The following is a 20,084-nucleotide window of genomic DNA, read 5'->3' on the forward strand; positions in this document are numbered from 1 at the left end:
GCCAAACAAACTCCAGGGCCGCAGGAGAATGAGTAACCGATGTGCGCCGGTCCCTTTCATGAATCCACGGACAGAAAACCCGCGGTCTCGCCAGTGCCAACAACAGCGGGCGCCCTAACCAAGGCCTCATGCTCGGTGGGCCGCGTTTTTCTCAGTCTCCCCGGGTTTCACACAGCGGTAAAAGCCGGGAGAGAGCAAAAGCTTTCTAGCGTTTGTGAGAATGGAAAACACGACACGTAGGAAAAAGATGGTACCCCTCCTCCCATTACACACACAGCAGCTGTATCTCCCCACAGCTCACAGCCTTCAGCCCAGTGGAGCTCAGCCGGTGTGAGCCTGGTCAGTACCTGGAGGGGAGACTCCTGGGAAAGCTGAGGCTGCTGCTGGAAGAGGTGTTAGTGGGGCCAGCAGGGGGCGCTCACCCTGCAGTGTGTGTGGGTCCTAATGCCCTGACTTTGTGCTTAAAGATTATAAAAGACACACATTTCCCCCTGGCCTTTACCAGTCACGGTCTCCTAATAACCCCCCTCTCTGAACTGGCTTCATCACTCTGCTCTCCTCCCCAGTGAGAGCTGGTGTGTGTGAGCAGACTGGAGCATCGTGCAGGTGGGGCGTCCAGGAGAGGGATATTAATATTACACACAGACTGACCCTGGTGCATGAAGTGATCAAACTATGACACTGTTGAACCCAGTGTCCCAGTACTGCATGTTATACTGGCCACCCCAGGGATTGAGGGACCACACAGCACGGGGGTCCCCCCGTGTCCGAGGTCAGGGAGTGGGGCGCCGACACCATGTATCTCACTTGCTTCCGAGATCAGATCGTGGGGTGCGGACACTGTTTACCCCCTGTGTTAGATTTTGAAATGAACACCTTAAAGATTTGTGGTGTATAGGAACATAAGACCGTAAGACAGGTCGGGTCACAAACGAGACGAGTAGTCAGCTGATCCCCAGATCTCATCCAGCTGTTTCCTCCAATGTCTCTTACAAGGCTGTGCAGCGTGTCCCCCACTCCCACCATCCTTTGTGTAAAGTAGACCCTCCTCTCCTGACTGGAGGACCTTATCCAGCTGTTTCTTGAGAGAAGTCAGGGTATTGGCTTCAACAACAGTCTTGGGCAGCTTGTTCCCCGCTCCCACCACCCTTAGTGTAAAGAAGTCCCTCCTGTTCTCAGTTTCAAACGCACTTCAACAGTTTCCACCGGTGTCCTCTGGTTTGTGTTTCTTTGCTTGTTCTGAAGGCCCCCTCCGGGTTCATCACTGTGTCGATGTCCTTTAGGATTTTGAACACCTGTGCCAGCTCCCCTTGCAGTTGTTTCTGTGCAAGTGAGGTATTTCGTAGACGGATGCTTAACTCATTCCAGTCCGGAAGCTGCGGGAGTTCCGACAGCGCTCCGACACGTGGCTCAGTCTGGGGGAGACAGGGAGAAACCCCACCTCCACACCCCCACACCCCCACACTCCGACACGGGCCTCTCAGACTGGAGTCATGACACCGGAGATGAGATGTGAAAACCACAAAGTGCTCAGTTTATTCAAATTAATTTATGACAACCTGCACATCGTAATAATTAATAAACTCTGTTTCCTTTTTTAGCAAGTGTAATAAATTAATGCTTTTAAAACTCAGGCGGTATGAAAAACGAACTTAGCGGATATATAAGGCATTTAAAAATACAAACATTCTATAACATTTATTTACAATGTTTCTTAGTATTTCATACAACAGTTGTCAGAGAACTGCATAGTAATTTCTGGGTGTATGGGTGTGTCTGTTGTGAGGGAGGAGGTCAGAGGGCAGAGGTCTGAGCCCCTCTCTCCCACCCGCCCGCTCGCCTCAGCAGAGACGTGTTTGAGAGTCTTCTCCTCATCTCCACCAGCACTCTCTGGAGCAGCTGCGACTGATAAATGCTGTGGGCTGGAGACCGGCAGAGCCCCCCTCTCTGTTCTGGATAAATATACGACAACCCCCATTCCCCCCCCCCCCCCCCCCCCAATCAGCTGTCATTCTGAATCCATTCTGCATTCAGCCCTTCATGGGCAAAGCGCTAGTGGGTTTGAGCCTGCTCCTTTTGGTGCCTGGTGTTGTGTCCCACAAAGACATGCCAGGGGGGCTGTGTCGGGTCTCGCGAGCCCCACGTCCTGTCTGCCGCCTCAGTAGCGGGTATCCCTTTCACAGCGGGGACTGGCAGGTTTCAGCTGTGCGGGTGTGCTCCATGGCCCCTGCTTCAATATGTCTTTCTTATTGCATGCAAAAGTTATTGCTCATTACATTGTGCTTAGAAGGAAGAAATAAGACACTTCTTTTAAATACACAAGGGACACAGCCCCATTGCAGATTCCATGGCAGTGACTCAAGGACACATAGTAACCAAGACACACCTGCTCTGTCCCCCAGGGGACCCGTCTCCTCCTGAGCTGTACTGCTCAGCCAGGGGCCCCCGGTCCTGGTGCCGCGGGGCCAGGGGGGCTGTAGGCTCACAGTGCAGCTGGGCTCTCAATGACCTGAATCAGCTCATTAATGGCTTGATTGGATCAGTTCACCAGCTCCTCCTGGCTCTTCAGGTGCTACAGCTTTAAAGAGACTAAGACATCCTGTAGCCACACTGAACAGCCAGCCCTCCAGCACCAGGACTGGACAGCCCTGCTGTAGACACAATGACCCCTCCAGGACCAGGACTGGACAGCCCTGCTGCAGACACACTGACTGACCCCTCCAGGACCAGGACTGGACATCTTTTGACACCACCTCCGTCTACATGCGGAACGCCTAAATACAAAATCGGGGTCACCTGAAATGTGAGAAGACAGGACCCCACTGCGAGGTCTTCTCCTAGAGCTGGAGCACCGAGAGTCTCTGCAGTTCTCTGGTGAAATTCACAATTCACACGTCTGAGTGTAGCTGGTTGTTCCCATATCTGCTTCTGCTTTAGAATGCCCAGCGGATCCCTGAACGCGAAGTGGGTGTGCTCAGTAAAGTGATAATAATAATGATACACTGTACTGCAGAGCACCCTGCCCTGACGGGGCTGGGCAGAGACTTTCCCAGCAGCGGGACGGCTGGCGGGCCAGGACGCGGGAAGACGAAGCCCCTGCCCCAACGCCGCGTGGCTGACTGCTCTGGAACTCGTTGGCAAACGCGCTCCTGGGGCCGGAGCCGCCGGCGATCGCAGCACCCGCTCCACGGCGGGCTAGGAGACACGGAGGTGAACAACTGTGCGCACAAGCAGCACACACTCGCCAAGCAGACCGACTAAGAGGGGCCCCGAGTTCAATTCCCAGACCTGTGGTGCTGTCTGTGTGGAGTTTGTATGTTCCCTCTAGGCCCATGTGGGTTTCTTCCCATAGTCCAAAGACAGGTTAATGGGCTTCTGGGAAAACTGGCCCTGGTGTGAGTGTGTGTGTGTGTGTCCTGTGATGGACTGGTGTCCTGTCCAGGGTGTGTGTCTGTGTGTGTGTCCTGTGATGGACTGGTGTCCAGGGTGTGTAAGAGTGTGTCTGTGTGTGTACTGTGTTGGATTGGTGTCCTGTCCAGGGTGTGTGAGAGTGTGTGAGAGTGTGTGTCTGTGTGTGCCCTGTGATGGACTTGTGTCCGGGGTGTGTGAAAGTGTGTGTCTCCTGTGATGGACTGGTGTCCAGGGTGTGTGAGAGTGTGTGTCTGTGTGTGTCCTGTGATGGACTGGTGTCCAGGGTGTGTGAGAGTGTGTGTCTATGTGTGTCCTGTGATGGACTGGTGTCCTGTCCAGGGTGTGTGAGAGTGTGCGTCTGTGTGAGTCCTGTGATGGACTGGTGTCCAGGGTGTGTGAGAGTGTGTGTCTATGTGTGTCCTGTGATGGACTGGTGTCCAGGGTGTCTTCTGCCTTGTGCCCAGTGTGTGCTGGGACTCTGTACTGGATAAAGTGGTTAGAAATTGGATGGATGATGACCAGTTCTTTCAAAAGAAGCTTCTCCTCACGACCACTTAAGATGGACCTATTCTGTTGATATATATATTAAATTTTTGCCGGTGGTGCCGCCGCCGCCCGGCTCAGCCTGTGGGGTAATTTGAAAAAAGCTTTGAAGATGACCTTCTGAAGTTCAGTCAGCCGTGCAGCGCGTGGGCAGGGAAGCCGTGACGCCCAGGCAGCGCCAGTGACTTCCGCCTGTTCATCCCAGCTGGAGAACAGCCGCGGCCGCAGCCCCGAGAGCGGGCTTCCTGATTCAGCACAAGCGAGAGCTCTGAGTCAGAGCGCGGAGCTTCACAGTCAACGCGAAACACCGGGGCCACTTTCAGAGGCTTCTGTTTCTGGGGCAAAGGCGGCTCTGGCTCTGCTCAGAGCAGGCAGACTCCCTCGATTTCTCTGAAACCTCGGAGCGCCATCCCGCCCCGGTGCTTGTGCAAAACAGGCACTGTCGCACGATCGCGGGGGTGGGGGGGGTCTGGCCTGAATTTCGTTTGAAAAATAACAAAAGGCGAATGATGAAAAGGAGTCTTTGCGCGGTTTAAACTGGCCCTGCCAATCCTTCACCCTACACAAGCCAAACCCTGAGTTTAAACGTAGGCTGGCAATCGTAGCCTCGTGCACAGCTGCACATAGCGGGACGCACAAACTAGACAACTCGCGGCCGCCATTTTAATAGTGCAGAACGGAATTCGTGACGGCAAGCCGTGCGCCAATAAGATGCAAAAAGGGCTACTGCGCGTAAAATGAGACACACTGAGTACTAGTTTGGGTCATAACTAGCCTTTGCCCGAGCTTCCGGTGGAAAAAGCCGAAGTTTACGAGTCTATAACATGACTCCCTTGTTCCTAGCCCTTCCCATCATGCAATGCACTTCCGGTCCCTCGCTTTGTAGCCATGGCGCTAGTCCGGCTGGAGCGTCAGGGAGGCCAGAGACTCCGAACGATTTTACTAACGGCACAGGGATACGAATGAGAAAGCAGAGCACAGAATTCCAAATAAAATCTTGACCGCCCCCCCCCATAAAAAACATTTCCCATATTGCTGTCGGTGTGAGGACAAAAACAAACAGCTTTGCTTCATGTGAAAATAAATAAATAGATTAATATGCAGAAAAAAACCCCAACAACCCATCACCCAACATAAAAGAAAAAAAAAGAAATCCCGATCATATCTACAATCTTAGCACAGAAGCTGTTCCTCGGAGGAAATGCCGTGGATGGGATCTCCTCGTGGGAAAAGCTCCGGGTGATTGGCCCCAAGTGACTGCGTCTCAGGGGAGGGGGAAGACAGCTGGCGCTTTCTTTCGTCCAAACGCAGAGGGAGGAGGATGGAGAGAGAGAGAGTGGAGCTGCACACGAGCGGAGCCAGGGGCGTCCAGGTCCCAGCCCGGCTGTCGAGGCGCCGCGTCCCGGCTCCCATCCGGCACGGTCTTCCCGAGATCCCAAAGCTAGCACGTTCATGTCCCGGAGCTGCCGAATCCAGTATCGCAGGTCCTAGAGGGAGCAGAGGGGCGACAGGAGAAGACTCACTTGCAGTTGCCTCTGGGGGCGGTTCTGTCAGAACACAGGACCGGTCACAAACGAGAGGAAACCGATGCCAGGCTCTGACCCAGCCCGCACCTGTGTCACATCAGACCGCGGGTGAAGCCTTAATCCGAGGGCAGCAACACGGTGGCAGGAAGTCCCATCATGCACTGAGGGATGCCCACTGTGAGGGGTAGGAAGGCCTCTGTCTAACCCAGCACTGCCCCTGTTCCCAGTGCACCTGTCCGCTGCCCCCTCCTGGAAACAGGCAGTGCCGCAGGAGGAGGCTTAGGGGCGGGGGGTGGAATTATTCAGGCAGAACTGCTGAGGCCCACGCCCCTCTGTCAGCGAGGCCCGGCTCTCCTGGAGGCCCTCCTGAATCCCCAGCAGCTGCCAGTAACCAGTAACGCTACAGGGCAGAGCAGAGGTCAACCTGAAATACCACACAGCTGCGCACGACCGCGCTGGAATGAAGGGGACGACGGGGGCGCGGAGCCAGGAATGACGGAGCCGGAGCCCTGCCAGACCAGTGACGTCGCCACCGGAGTCGAGAGCCAAGCTCTCGCGCTCAGCAGAACGATGTCATCAAAGGCCAAATTAGCGCAGAGAGGCCCGCTCCTTCCAGGCCCAGTTTTTCAGAAAGAACAGCACTCGACACTGTTAAACAAGAGGGTCAATATTCTCGGAGCTTTTCAGCCACATTCCCACTGGGTAACGTGTAGACCAGGCCTCTCGAACCCTGGTCCCGGAGAGCCCCAGTCCGGCAGCTTTGAAATCTTGAATCTCCGAAGGCCTGGAGTGATTTCCCTGTGATTATTTAAGCAGGTGATGTGGACAGTGAAGTCCTTTAGTGATGATTTGGAACAAAACTGGAAGGTCATTCAGCCCTCCAGGAGAAGCGTTCCCATCATGGAAACACTGCTTGCTTAACTGACTGGTTGATTGCTTAAACATGTCTTCCTAACAGCCTCCAGCTGGAGCCCCTCTGATTGAGGGGGGGCCTACTGTATAAGACCCACTGGACTGGGGCTGGAGCCCCTCTGATTGAGGGGGACCTACAGTGTAAGCTCTCCAGGAGTAACTCCCGTCTCTGATCCCAGAGCCAGCAGACTTCAGTGAAGGATGTGTGTGAGTCAAGAGCTCGGCTGCAATGAGAGCCAGCAGGAGCGCTGGGGACCCCTGCGGCGGTGTTCCCATCGCGGTGTGCAATACAGGTGTTCGGCTTTATCTTAACCTCCGCTGCGGCTCAGTGGGTTTAGACACTAATGACCTCCTGGCGAGGGGTGACAGACTCTCCTGTAATTTCAGCTCTAAACGATCTCGTTACTGTTTGCTTTCTCTGAAGTGACATGCTGCTGCCGGTAATGGAGTGTAACAGGAATCCGCCGTTCCTTTCCCAGACACTCCTCCTTATCAGAAACGCCACCCTCCCGGCACCGGTCCCGGATCCGTGCCAAACAGCAGGTGGGACACCAGAGGGATCGCCAAGCCCCGCGGAGGTGCAGGGCTCTTCCTCGAACAGGGCGTGTCGGCTCTCTGCCCGGCAATGCTTGCCAACACTTGCTCTGAAGCGCTCGGGACGATTCCGAGCGCCACGCCCCCGCCCCCGCCCCCCGAGCGGCATCTCACCTGCCTCCCCTTCTAGACGATGGCGTACAGCGGCCCCGTCGTCTCCTCAATGGGCTCTGCGCAAAGCAAGAGGAAAGCAGGCGTGAGTGCTGGAGGGAAAGGCAGGACAGCACTGTTCTGTGGCTCCATTTCACCAAGACTGGCCTGTTGGGCAGATAGTAGCCAATTCATCCCACACCTAGCTGGTTCTTCCCAGATGCCAAGGTAGCGGCTTCAGCAATATGGCTGGGCAGCTTGTTCCACACTCCCACCCCCCTTTGTGTAAAGTACAGCCTCCCGTCTTGACTGAAGGATCTCATCCAGTTGTTTCTTGAGAGAAGTCAGCGTACCAATTCAATTAAAATACTTTATTCATCCCCAGGGGGGCAATGTAATGTTGGCTTTGATAACATGACTGGGTAGCTCATTCCCCACTCACACAATTATTTAAATTAAATATTGATGCAAAATTGGTTCAATATGCACACATGCTCTGTTGTCTTAAGGAGCAGATTGAACGTTGTTCTTAACAAGAACAGGAGTTCACACTGGAAAACTAATGGGAAATGCTTCCTGTACACAAAGAGTGGTGGGTGTCTGGAACAGCCCCAGGCCTTCCCGTCTCTTGTTCTGCTCCCCCTTCCGGGAGGGTGTCTTACCGCGCAGGGGCTTGTCGCTGCGGGACTTGCAGTGATGTACCAGCACCCCGATCCCCATGGCCAAGAGAATGGTGACGAGGGAGAAGCTGACCAGCGCCACCACCATCCAGATGTTCGTGCTGGGCTCCGCCTCTTTCACGCCTGCAGAGAGGAGTCAACGCACCCACCTGAGCAACTCATATTCTCTGTAGACAAGCAGCAGCACTTTCAGCTGCAGTTACCACAGACCGGCCACTAGAGGCCGCTAATTTGTGTAAATAGACACAGGGAATGACAACCCCGTGCACCACAATGGCACAGCCCCGGGGTCCTGGGTTCAATTCTTGGGGTGCTATCTGTGCGGAGTTTGCATGTTTTCCCTGTGCTTGTGGGGGTTAACTCCCATAGTCCAAAGACATGCTGGTAGGTCAATGGGTTTCTGGGAAAATCAGCCCCAGTGTGAGGGTTTGTGTCTATGCAGGGTTGGTTCTGTCTGTCCTGTGGCGGGCTGGCTTCATCTTGCCCCCGTGCGCACTGCTTGCTGGGATAGGCTCCAGCTCCCCTGCGACCCTGAACTGGCTGAATGGATGGAGGTATAAGCTAGCAATCAAGCTATCATTAGCTCTCAGGTGCGCTTCCTGTTTTTACTAAACAAACCTCAGGCCATAAGGAGTTAAGCAAGTCATTTGCCGAGTGAGGGGAGATTGGTCCTTGACATCCGAAGGTGTTCGATTTGCACCCCCAGACGAATTGAGCTATTGAAGTCCCTTCTTCACTTATCATTTAAGTCGATTCAAGCCTGCACTAAGCACTTAGTTTCAGGGTCACAGAAATAGGGGCTCTCCAGAAGAGGGGCTCCCCTGGTACTCACAGGCATCGCAGGAGAGAGTTTTGGGGTACTTCTGGCAGATGCTGCAGGAGATGCATTCTTCCAAGTCAGCGTTCCAGACCTCTGTGTTGTTGCACTGCTCTGTGGGAGAGAGAGAAGAGGGGTTCAGTCCTCACACTGAGCTCCCTGCCCCCTCCCCAGAAACACAGCTCCCCTGAGTTAGAAGGCAGGGCCGCGGTATTTTTATTCCTGCCGTAATTCAACACTACCCCTCCCCCACAACCCGGTCTGACGTTCAGCGACTTCACCCTGACCTTCCGCCAACCAGCGAGAGGGCTTCCCTGTTCGCCAGGAGGAAGCTGGAAAAATCCAGCGTTCTTCCTTATTCCAGCTGACCGGGGAGCGTGACGTGTGCTTTCCTTGGCCCGTGTTTGAACTAGGAAGCGCGCGTGTTGTTTTTTTTACAAAGCCCATCACGCTCACACGGAAAGGAAGAGTGCATTGTGGGACACACACACCCACACACCCTTCAGAAACGGTCTTGGACTTCAAGCCGACGGGGCTGGGAGCACAATGAGTAGCTCCAGCCTCCGACACATACAGCAAGCGGGTTCTGTCTGGGGGTGGGGGAGGGAGAGACAGGGCTGAAAACGATTGCCGGCTCTGGGCTGAGGTGCTGTAAATATCCCCTGCGCGTCGACAGCGATCGCGGCCGCTCACTTCCTGGGAAGAGTCATCGCGAAACCGCGCGGCCTGTGTCGGCGGGAGACACCTCTAGAGTCAGCAGAAAGTCAAAAGTGTCGAATAATTCCTTTCTTGCTGTCGACAAAGGGGGCAGAGGGCGGGTAGTGGTTTCGCAGAGGATGTGAGAGAAACATCGTACCAGGCAATGAGAAAGAGGCGTGAAATTTGATCTGGGTGCGTCTAAAATTCGGCCGGTGCTTCCTCCTGCCTGGCGTTTGTCTTATTTATTACTTGGCTCAGACCCCAGTCCTGTACCTTTGACACCCCAAGAAGGCTTCACAGCATGCAGCTTTTCAGCATGCAATAAACCTATTGCTTGTTCCCTTTGCAGACTACGCATTTCTCTGAAAGACGTTTTGTTTCGGGTCTCCCTCATTCACATCACTTAACAAATAAGGTCGAAGGATGGGATTTAAAGCAACACAGTCTAGAGGAACCTTTCGAGGACTGTGTGCTCGGCGTGTCAGATCAGGATCTAGAAACCATCCCTTCAGGGGAAAAAACAAAATCACTCCCTAATTCCTCGCAGGAAATACTGTTCTAGAGAGAACAGCACCACCTACTGGTCCACTAGTTACACTCACAGTAGCAGCCTGGTTGTCTTTACGGGTCTCCCATCCCAGTACTGACCAAAGCTCCTGAGATCTGATGGAAATTGTGGCCTAGAGGGAAGAGCACCCCCTACTGGTCCACCAGCACCCCTTACACTTACAGCAGCAGCTTGGCTTCCCTTAGAGGTCTGACAGTACCGACCCAGCCCAGTCCTGCTGGGCTCCTGAGACCAGCTGAAAACTGCCCCCCCCCCTTATTGATTCATGAGCTGGAGCTGTTCCAGTGCGAGTTCAAATCTTTAGGTTCGTTGACCTCTTTGACCTCGAAGGCTGTTAGTTCCCTAGAAGGAAATAAACGGCTCTCAGACCACTGGCCCCCTGTCTCGCCAGCGAGCACGTGGTTCTCCGCCGTGTTGGTTTTGCTCTCTGCCCTTCAAGAAATGCACTCTAGTTATCTTCCGCTAAACCACATCTCTAATCACTCCACCCTCCGACTTGCGCTGTCACTTCCTTTCCAGACTTCGAGCAGCTCTGTCACTAAGCTCTCGCCACCCCTGGCGCCCCAGCTGTGCCAGGAAACCTCCCTCACCGGCGCGCTGGGGCCGGGGCCAGGGAACGGTGCTCTGCCCTCGAACCTTGGTTTCCACCGGTCCTTAGGGCATCGGCTCCAACAACAGGGCTGGGCGGCTTGCTCCACACTCCCACCACCCTTTGTGTAAAGTAGGGCTTCCTGTTCTGACTGCAGGATCGCATCCAGCTCTGTTTCTTGAGAGAAGTCAGGGTACCGGCCTTAAGGGCATGGACGGGTGGCTTGTTCCACACTCCCACCGGCCTGTGTGTAAAGTAGGGCTTCCTGTTCTGACTGCAGGATCGCATCCAGCTCTGTTTCTTGAGAGAAGTCAGAGTACCAGCCTTAAGGGCATGGCCGGGCGACTTGTTCCACACTCCCACCGGCCTGTGTGCAAAGCAGCGCCTCCTGTTCTCAGTGTGAAATGCACTTCCCTGTGGCTTCCAGGTGTCCTCTGGTGAATGACAGTACATTGTGATTGTGCCTGCCACAGTGTTGCACATTACAACCAGCTACAGTAACTCGCGCAGGTGTGGTCTTGTGTTTTGTCCACAGCGTCACAGACAGACCTTTGCTGGGCTGCAAACCGTTTAACATGAGATGGTCCTCAGGCTCACAGGACATTTTGAAGGGACCCGTAGAAGGAACTGAATCTCTTCGGTTTCAGGCCAAGGGAGAAAAAAATGAGGAGCTGAATTTCCTTGGAGCTCCCAAGGTAAAGAAGAGGCTCTTCTGAGGTTCATCCAAGATGAACTCAGACTGCCGAGCTACTGCACCCACATTCACATGTAATGACAGGGGGAAATGTCAGTTAGTGTTCTGTACTACAGCCGCCAGCAGTCTTACAGTAATCGTTATGATTTTATTACAGCAATTAAAGTATTTACAAGTTTGCATGCAACACCTATTGCTACATTCACCCAGGTTGCATTATTTTCCATGGGCCGTCCGGGGTGTGAAATCACTCCTGCCTGGCCTCCAAAGTCCTTAAGCATTTACATTCTCTATGCGAAGTTTAACAGCTCAGTGGTTGTGCCTCTCTGCCGTCCGCCTGCCTATCCAGCACTGACTGACCGGCCACAGGGGCTGTTTCAGGCAGCGTGCTCTGTCCTTGGCCTTAATGAAGAGCCCACAGCCCTTTCAATCTCTCCTTCTAAAGCGAACGTCCCTCCTCTTCCGTTCCCCCCGGATCCAATTTCGATTTTTCAAGAACTTTATTTTCTTTCCGCAAATAAACAGATAATCACAAAATAGAAAATGTTGCGTTAAAAAATATATATATATACTTAAAACAGTATATATGAGCACATCTCGTTAGGGGTAGACAAGGCAACAGTTACATGACAATAATTTCTCTAGTTCGGGTGGATGACTCGGGGAAATTCCAAAACAGGACGAATCCCATCGTTTCCCTCTACGCTAGGACGGCGGAGCGGGCCGGCAGGCGCTAGAAGAGATTGCAGTGGTGATTAATCCAGCGCGCTTTTCCGCCCCAGACGTCTTTGCTTTGGTGTTGCGGCACACACGTTTCTCGTTGCTATGTCAACGGTCGGGCCCTTTCCACAGTCCTCGGGGGGGGGGGAAACGACAACAAATCCTTTTCTTTTTATCTCCCCCCGAGGGAGCGGTGACTCACGCTTCCATTTCGGGAGCTCGTGTCCACAGCCGACATTCCTCAGCCGAACGCCGGAGCATGCCTGGAAGGCTGTGTCCACATGAGTCATCGCGGAGAGGCAGCTTAACAAGCGCGCGCTTCCCAGTACCTGGGGCTTCCTGGAAACTCAGGATTTCCAGGCTGCCGCGGGATTAAAGGGAACCTTTGTGTTTGGAGTGATCTCACACGCCCTCTGAAAGGGAAATATTTTAGCCACAGAAACCGCCTCCTGGCACGCGATTCGGTTCCCACGCGGAGCTCGTCCTGACCGAGCTGAGGGTTTGTTTGCAGTCAGGAGAAGCGCTTTGCCACACAGCCTTGGAAAAGCAAAAATCTGTTTTTACGGCAGTAAGAGGAGACACTGCTCCCTGCTCCCCATCAGATTCATACTCGGATAGCTTTTCTATTGCATTACCGACGAGTGGGGCTAAAGCAGACACAATGAACACACCATTTTCTCACTACAAACATATGATTGGACAGTTCCATAATACACAAAAAAATACAGCACTATTGAGAAACAGCCTCACCGTCTTGTCCTCAGCCTGCGAGAGGAGATCAAACACTATTGTTATTATTATTATCGAGAGGCTGTTCTGGTCCTGTCAGGTATGGGAATTCTGGGAACAGATTTGTGTTTTTAGGTGAAGAATATCACATCCCTTCGAACACAGGCTCGCGCTCAGAGGCGGCCGAGAAGTTGCTGAATGAAGAAAAGGCAGGAACTGTGTTATTTCAGACTCGGTGCGATTGTAATCGCACCCACTTCCTCCCTTCGCTGCTCTCCGCGAACCTACACTGTGTCCTGCCTCACGCCGCACGAGGCGATAGCAAAGGCTGGTGTTTTACTCTTCAGGCAACTTGCAAGAGAACGAAGCGGAACCGTAAGCGCTTTCGGTCCCAGTTTAGGATACCGGTGTCATTGTGTGTGTACGTGGTTTTTTTTTTTTAAAAGAAACGGCTACCAGCTGCAGTCAAGCTTCTAAAATTAGCGGGGTTCACTGATACCGGCATCGGGACCAGCGGCTCCGCTGAGGCGCCCCGATTAGTTGATCCACTAACCGAAGGAAAAGAAGTGCCGGGCGGATTTGCATCTGTTTGCAGTAACTCACAGAGAAACAAACAGGAAGCGTGCGTGCTGACGTCACGGACGCCCCCCCCACCACCACACACATACACTCCAGCGAGGGCCCACGCGCCGACTCTCGGTAGTTGAATGACAGATGTCATTAACACCTCGCCACCCTCGGCGGATCTAGGGCCGCGTGACGTCAGCACAGGGCCGACCTCGGCCAAGGGGGTTCTCAGATATCCGGGCAGCTGTGAGCCCAGCCCAGCGGGCAGCCCTGGCGGGGGGAGGCATGCCTCTATTGTGCTATGCATAGTTCATTAATACCCGAGGTCACTCGGCAGTGACGGAGGGCACTGCCCAACGTCAAATAAATATCCCAAAAATGACAAAATACCACTGAAATAGCTGGGATGCGTGTAATGACGTTTAAGGGGGGCAGCATTGCGGCGCAGTTCCACACTCCCACCACTCTTGGCGTAGAGCTGCCCCGAGATGCACATGTCCCCACGGCTTGCTGGGATAGGCTCCAGTTCCCCTGTGACCTTGTAGTGGGTGACGCGTTTAGAAAACGGATGGAAGGATGAGAAGACATTCGAGTGCTCCTCTATAACGTGGCAGCTAGACTTTTAAGAAGAAAAACATCTGTCTCTAGAAACTGCCTAAACCACGTGGCCTATGCTGTCATCTTATGGAACGAAAGGGAGTTGTGGAGAAGTGCTGTGTAAGATCATAAGAAGAAGAGGAGAACATCCGCTTCAACAAGGGGGGGGGGGGCGCACAGCTTGTTCCCCACTCCCGCCACCCTTGGCGTAGAGCTCCTTGTTGTTGAGGATGATACTCTGCTATAGATCCACAAACAGCTAGATGGGCTGTGTGGCTCCCTTCTTTTTGTAGTCCTGACATTAATGGTTTCACTCCTTTTCTGACTCTGCTGTCTCGCTCTTAGGTCAATCACAAAGAGTGAGCTAAGCCCCCCCTCCTCTCCTTTCCTGGAGAGCCAGGGAACAAGATTAAAAAACAGGCCCTGTGAGCATATTAAAAGAAAAACAGAGGGGAGATAAGAAGCCCCAAACGCTGGCTGTTTACCAGACAAGAGCCTTTGGGCTGTTCTTGAGAAGCAGAAGGGGAATTCCACCAAGCTGGTGTGGCACTCACTCACAGACACACACGCGCTCTCTCTCACACACCTGGGGAAGCAACCAGCGCCGGCTGCAGTTCTGGTGAAGGGGACTGTGTGTGCAGGACGGAGTGGCACCGTGGAGCGGCGGTGAGCACTGTTCCTGTGGGTTTCCTCCCACAGTCCGGAGACACACGGGTGAGTGAACGGGCTGCTGTGCAAACTGGCCCTGGTGCGAGAGTGAAGGACGGGTCAGCTCGCCCCGAACCTGGCTCGGACCCTGCCTCTGCGCCCCGTTGCTTGCTGGGATAGGAAGGCCCGGAGAACAGGGCCGGATCGGTGAAGGAGGGAGGGGTTCGGGCTGCCAGGCCGCGACTAGAACTGGGTGGGACTTTCGAGAAGCTCCGCGGGGCATGAGGCTGAGAAACCGCGGCTTCTCCAGAAGTAAGCGCCGAGGAGCCCGTGTCCGCCGCCACTGCGCGCAGACCACCCTACCGCAGGCCCACGTTCGGGACCGTGCCACGCGTGATCATAATAGAACCGTTCTCTTACACAGCGCTTTTTCCCACAGCGCCATCCACATCATCAGAAAACCTCAAAGTCATGACTGAAAGGGCAACACTGCAAGCACACAGTCAGATCCATGTCACTTGGGAAGCAGGAGTGTAGAGAGGGCGGGACCGGGTGGGACGCAGCTAGGGAGATCAGCCAGCACTCAAGTGTGTCGCACAGCACAGGAAACCGATTTACACGCTGGGAAGGAAAGGGTTTATACTGCAAGGGGGCTTAGGAGTGAAAAGAGCCAGACCGAGCGGAGCAGGCTGTAATCGTTTCAGTGCTGTCAGTGTCTCGCTACAGAAGCCATGTAAACAGGAGAACAATTCCCGGTTCTCGGCAAAGTTCTGTGCCGATACGGTGTAACATCCCACCTGGACATCACTCAGACTACATGAGGGCCTGTTCCCCGGGTTTGCAAAAAGGATTTGGGGTGTTTGGACATGGGCTGCGGTGGTTAGCATTGCTGCCTGGGTTTAATTACTGGGGTGCTGTCTGTGTGGAGTTTGCATGTTCTCCCTGTGTTCATCCGGGTTTCCTCCCACAGTCCAAAGACATGCTGGCAGGTTAAAAAGGCTTCTAGGAAAAATGTCACTGATGTGAGTTTGTGTGTTTGTGTGCTGTGTGATGGACTGATATTCTGACCAGCATGCATCTTGTCTCGTGCCCATTGCTTGCTGGGATAGACCCCAGCCCCCAATGGCCCTGTACTGGATAAAGCTGTTTAGACAATGGATGGATAGATTTTGACACCAAAATTAAGTCAAAGATAATTAATTCAAATTAATTTACAGTTTGCTCACTAGCTCAGCCCACACGGCTGGATATTAGCAGACTGTCAGGAGCTCATCTTCGCACGATGCTGCTCCTTATACAGGGAATCAACGTGCAGAAAGGTCTGCTGGGACAGAAATAAAAGCAGGGTCTCTTCTCAAAAGCCCGGTAGAACATAAGGAAGACGGTGGAACAAGAGGATTCTCATGCTCTCCACTCTCAGGACGGCTGGAGTGTCACCTCGTGGACAGGACAGGACAGTCCATCACGGACACTCTCCTGTTTATGGCAAATTAAGTGCGCAGTATGTCTTTGGACTGTGGGTGGAAAATGGAGCTCTCTCAGAGACAACCCATGTGGACAACATGCAGACTCCCCCCCAGAAGGTGCCTCCTGGGAGGCAGCAGCAGCAGTGACGCCGACAGACACGTCATGGGCTCAGAAGTCTCACGGAGGGAAACGGGGCCGTGAAATTCCTCCGAACACGAGTCGCGAAGGGCGGTTTTTGCGATTTACAAGAATGTAAAAAAAAACAGCCCGATGCGCGGCGACGTCAGAGGAGACGATTCTTCAGAAGACTTCCTGTTGTGGCTTCCAGCAGGCGCCAGTAGAGCCCACGCTTCCACAGAGCTGCTCAGGCCGAGAGCACCTTCAGTCTGGGGCATCAGCTGGCCAGATTCCACTGATGGCGCTCCATTGCCGCTCTCGGGACGCCCGTGCAGGGCGCAGGCGGGCCGGATCACAGGGCGGACACGGCTGCGCCCTGCACAACCGTCCCGAGAGTGGCCTGGTGGAGAGTGGCCTGGTGGCGCGCAAGCGTTTCTGGCACCAGAGACGTCGGCCCCGCGGCTGACCGAAGGGGGGGAAAACAAACACCTGCCCAGCAGAATTCTGGGAGATATGTGGAAAACACTGAGGTGCTGATGTTGTCATTTACATCGTCTACACACTGTGGGAAAGATGCGTAGAAATGTTAGAATAAAAGTTAAAAACAACAGGATTTTAAGACAAGAAATGCGGGGTTAAAACTGTGTAACACGCTAGCAAGGCCTCATTTAGAATACTGTGGGCAGTTTCGGTCACCGTGTTACAGCAAAGATATTGCTGCTCTGGAATCAGTCCAAGAAAGAGCAACCAGATGAATTCTGGGGCTGAAGGAAATTAGTCTCTTTAGTCTGAAGGGAGTGTCCCACACTGACAGGCTGAAGGAACTGTCTCTTTAGTCTGAAGGGAGTGTCCAACACTGACAGACTGGAGGAACTGAGTCTCTTTAGTCTGAAGGGAATGTTCCACACTGACAGGCTGGAGGAACTGAGTCTCTTTAGTCTGAAGGGAATGTCTCCCACTGACAGGCTGGAGAAACTCAGTCTCTTTAGTCTGAAGGGAATGTCCCCCACTGACAGACTGGAGGAACTCAGTCTCTTTAGTCTGAAGGGAGTGTCCCACACTGACAGGCTGGAGGAACTGAGTCCCTAGATACAAATATTCAAAATCCTTAAAAGTATTGAAAAACATCAACATGGTGAATTTCTTCAGGATCAACACAAGTCAAAAGGCACAAGCGGAGACAACATGGAATTGAGAACAAGAAGCATTGCTTTACACGAAGGGTGATGGGAGTGGGGAACAAGCTGCCCAGTTGTTGACGCTGATACCCTAGCCGTTTTCAATAAACAACTGGATGAGATCCTACAGTCGGGAAAGGAGGCTCCACTTCACACAAAGAGTGGTGGGAGTGTGAAATAAGTAAAAGCTGGATGAGATCCTGGGATCGATTAATGACTAACTCCCAAACGGGCCCAAAGGCTTTCTTACATGAGGTCCCGTGCTCTCTTGTCTGCTTAAGGCCGCGGTAACCAGGAAAATCTATTTCCGGGATACAGATTGTACCGGTCCATTCATAACTCCGGTTTATCTGCTCACACTAAGGTAAGGGAATTCTAATCGGCATCTGCAGGACTTAAAATGATCAATCCCCGAGTTTTAGTGCACAGCGGGCAGCTGCGGTTGACTTTTCATCTGAATATCAGCACTGATATGGACAACTGCCTCTCTTAAATCAGCGACCCAGAGGACGGCCAGACAGACTGCAGCGCCACAGGGGCGGAGACACGCAGTGAGACTCTGGTTTGATTCAGACTGGTCCCCTTTCACGTTCTGGAAATGCGAAGACCACCCTCCTCGACAGCACCTGCGGCGAGCCTGTCGCGGGAGGAGCGGAGCGTCTCCTGGGTCCTAGCGCCGGCACGCCACCCACACACACACACACACGCGTTAGCCATTACAGTACAGGACGTCTTTCAATTATTAGGGAAACACCAACTTTCTTTGGACATTGGGGGCAGGGGGTACGTATCCCCCCCCCCCCATACATCTTACACCCCTGGGTTTTGGGTCGTTACATTTTTTTATGGAACTGCATTGGGTTTTGTCTGTGCAGGTTTCCGGAACTTTTTGCGCATGAAGTCTGGGGCACCGAACAATTTTCAGTGTCAGGGTAACTAGGGGAAAAGGTATGCCTTTTTTTTTTTGACGAAACATTCAAAGGAATGGTGTATCAGCAGGCCCGGAAGTGACGCGCCAGGCTGCGGTCAGCTCCCGCAGACGAGCCCGGTCGAAAGGGACGGTAATCCGTTCAGAGGAGCTGGTGGAGGAGGGGGACAGGTGACGAAGAGGGCTCTCGCCGCCTTTCTCTCCACCGCCGCGCAGCTCCGGCGCGGTGAAATCACTGCATCGCTATGCGGGGCTGTGAGTCACGGCCGGAGCCCGAGACCCTCCGGGGCGAAGACATCCAATAAACACACGCCGGCTTAAGCAGCATCGCCGCGGGGGGAGGCGCCTCCAGACACCGAGGCTTTACTTGGAAAAACACTGGGCGTTTACTGGGAATCGCGTCTTTAAAAAAAAAATCCCAAACGGGACTGCTCTCCGCATCGTGAACTTGGTTTGAACTAGTTCCAGACTTTCTATCCTCCTAGCAGCACGGCCATGCCGTTATTTACAACGCTGCATCGCGGTAAACGCGACCGTGATGTAGCGAAATCTTGTCCATACCTGTTGTAAAAACTAAAACTTCATGGTGGATTCGGCGCGTCGGCTTTGCTAAATGCGCCAGCCAGAGTCACGCCCCCCCCCCACCACACACACACACACACGCACACGCGTGTATTACCGACAACTGATCGTTCAAAATACTTCGATAAATAAGACCCTGTTATTGTGGAGAAGAATGATGTCACTGGAGCTGTCGCGTCCCCGGAACCTCGAGCAGACTGTTTTGGAACAGATGAGTCGGAGAGACGTCCCCTTCCTCCCCCTGTCTCGCAAGTCGGCGGCGCTGCGCTGCCTGTGCCTGCTCCTCTGTCCCTGCAAGCTCTCGCCTCCCGGTGTGAGGGAGTCAGGACAGAGCAGGGACACCCTGCCAACACCACACCACACCACACCACACCACACCTCCTGCTCCAGACCACCCTGCCACCGAGTCCCCCGAGAGCTTTAACTCCAGGAGGGACTTTTCACGACTCGGAGCATGTTTAACAGCCGACTCCGCTAACAGAAGCTCATCTTTTCTTAGGGTTTTTTAAATAGTAAATGAAAGAGGGAATAATGTCCCTTCGCTCTAACACACACACACACGTCTCTCCCCGTGTTGCGACGCGCACAGAGACTTCAGTGTCAACACTGTGGAGAAACTCGGGCAGCCGGAAACATGCAGACCCTGTGAGGTTAAAAGTTCTGTACATTGTCCTCGCACCCAAACCCGCTCTCCCCGTCTTTCTGCGATGAAATCGCTGATCTCTCTCTGTCTCCCCCTCCGCCTACCCCGGTCCCAGAGCAGTCTCCCGGCTTTGCCCTGTTCCGGGCGCGATACCGCGTTCCAAGCCACGGCGACCCGCGCTGGGTCCCACGCCGGCCACGCCACACAGCTGCCTCGCCTCGCCTCGCCTCGCGCCTCCTCCCCCCCCCCACCCCACGCGGGACCGCTGACTTACTGCTGTTCTGCACCTCGGCTCCCGCGGCGGCGACCAGCGCGCACGCCAGGCAGAAGAGCGCTTTGAAATCCATGCCGTCCCGCTTCCCCGCGACTCCGCACGGAGCTCCTCTCTGGGTCTGTGGTACTGTCGCGCAGGGCTGCCCCCTCTCACTCCCGAGCGGCTCGACACAGGCTCGCTTGTCGCCGGACTGACTCACGCCACAGCCAGCTCGGGGTTTAAAAGTGCACCACCCACGCGCGCGGCGCTCTGACTCATTTCCGAAGCTCTGAGGTTCACGCGCCCGACCTAGCGAAACCGCGCAGGATTTATCAGGAACCCTGCCGGCAGAGAAGATCAAACCCTGTTTTTTGGAGGTGATTTAGTTTCATTTCATGTGTACCTGCGTAATATTGACATCTTTGCTCTCGTTCTTTCGAATTTCGGAGCTTTGGTCCGGAATATAACGCAATGGGTATTTTTTCGGTTTTAGAAAGGAAATCTCACAACAACGGTGATGATGATGATGATA

At 53.8% G+C, this 20,084-nt stretch overlaps 1 protein-coding gene across 1 annotated transcript; it reads right to left on the reverse strand.

Moving 5' to 3' along the window:
• Nucleotides 1-1,513: 1,513 nt before the first annotated feature.
• On the reverse strand, nt 1,514-19,764 carry LOC148834235 (uncharacterized). Its single transcript, XM_088916980.1, has 5 exons — nt 19,574-19,764; nt 8,589-8,687; nt 7,739-7,879; nt 7,101-7,156; nt 1,514-5,441 (listed from the first exon to the last, which is right to left on the reverse strand). Exons 1-4 carry the CDS (start codon nt 19,644-19,646, stop codon nt 7,113-7,115), a joined length of 357 nt encoding a protein of 118 aa, XP_088773106.1. The 5' UTR covers nt 19,647-19,764; the 3' UTR covers nt 1,514-5,441; nt 7,101-7,112.
• Nucleotides 19,765-20,084: the final 320 nt, after the last annotated feature.

The sequence above is a fragment of the Atractosteus spatula genome, chromosome 5 (genome assembly GCF_055471065.1).
Source record: "Atractosteus spatula isolate fAtrSpa1 chromosome 5, fAtrSpa1.hap1, whole genome shotgun sequence".
NCBI lineage: Eukaryota > Metazoa > Chordata > Actinopteri > Semionotiformes > Lepisosteidae > Atractosteus > Atractosteus spatula.

What these genes read in the sequence shown, in the direction of transcription:
- LOC148834235 (XM_088916980.1), bottom strand. Translation starts at nt 19,646, where the DNA reads ATGGATTTCAAAGCGCTCTTCTGCCTGGCGTGCGCGCTGGTCGCCGCC. An exon ending in AGCCGAGGTGCAGAACAGCA is followed by an intron (nt 8,688 to 19,573) that starts GTAAGTCAGCGG and finishes TCTCTCCCACAG; the next exon opens with AGCAGTGCAACAACACAGAG. An exon ending in AACTCTCTCCTGCGATGCCT is followed by an intron (nt 7,880 to 8,588) that starts GTGAGTACCAGG and finishes TCCTCTCTGCAG; the next exon opens with GCGTGAAAGAGGCGGAGCCC.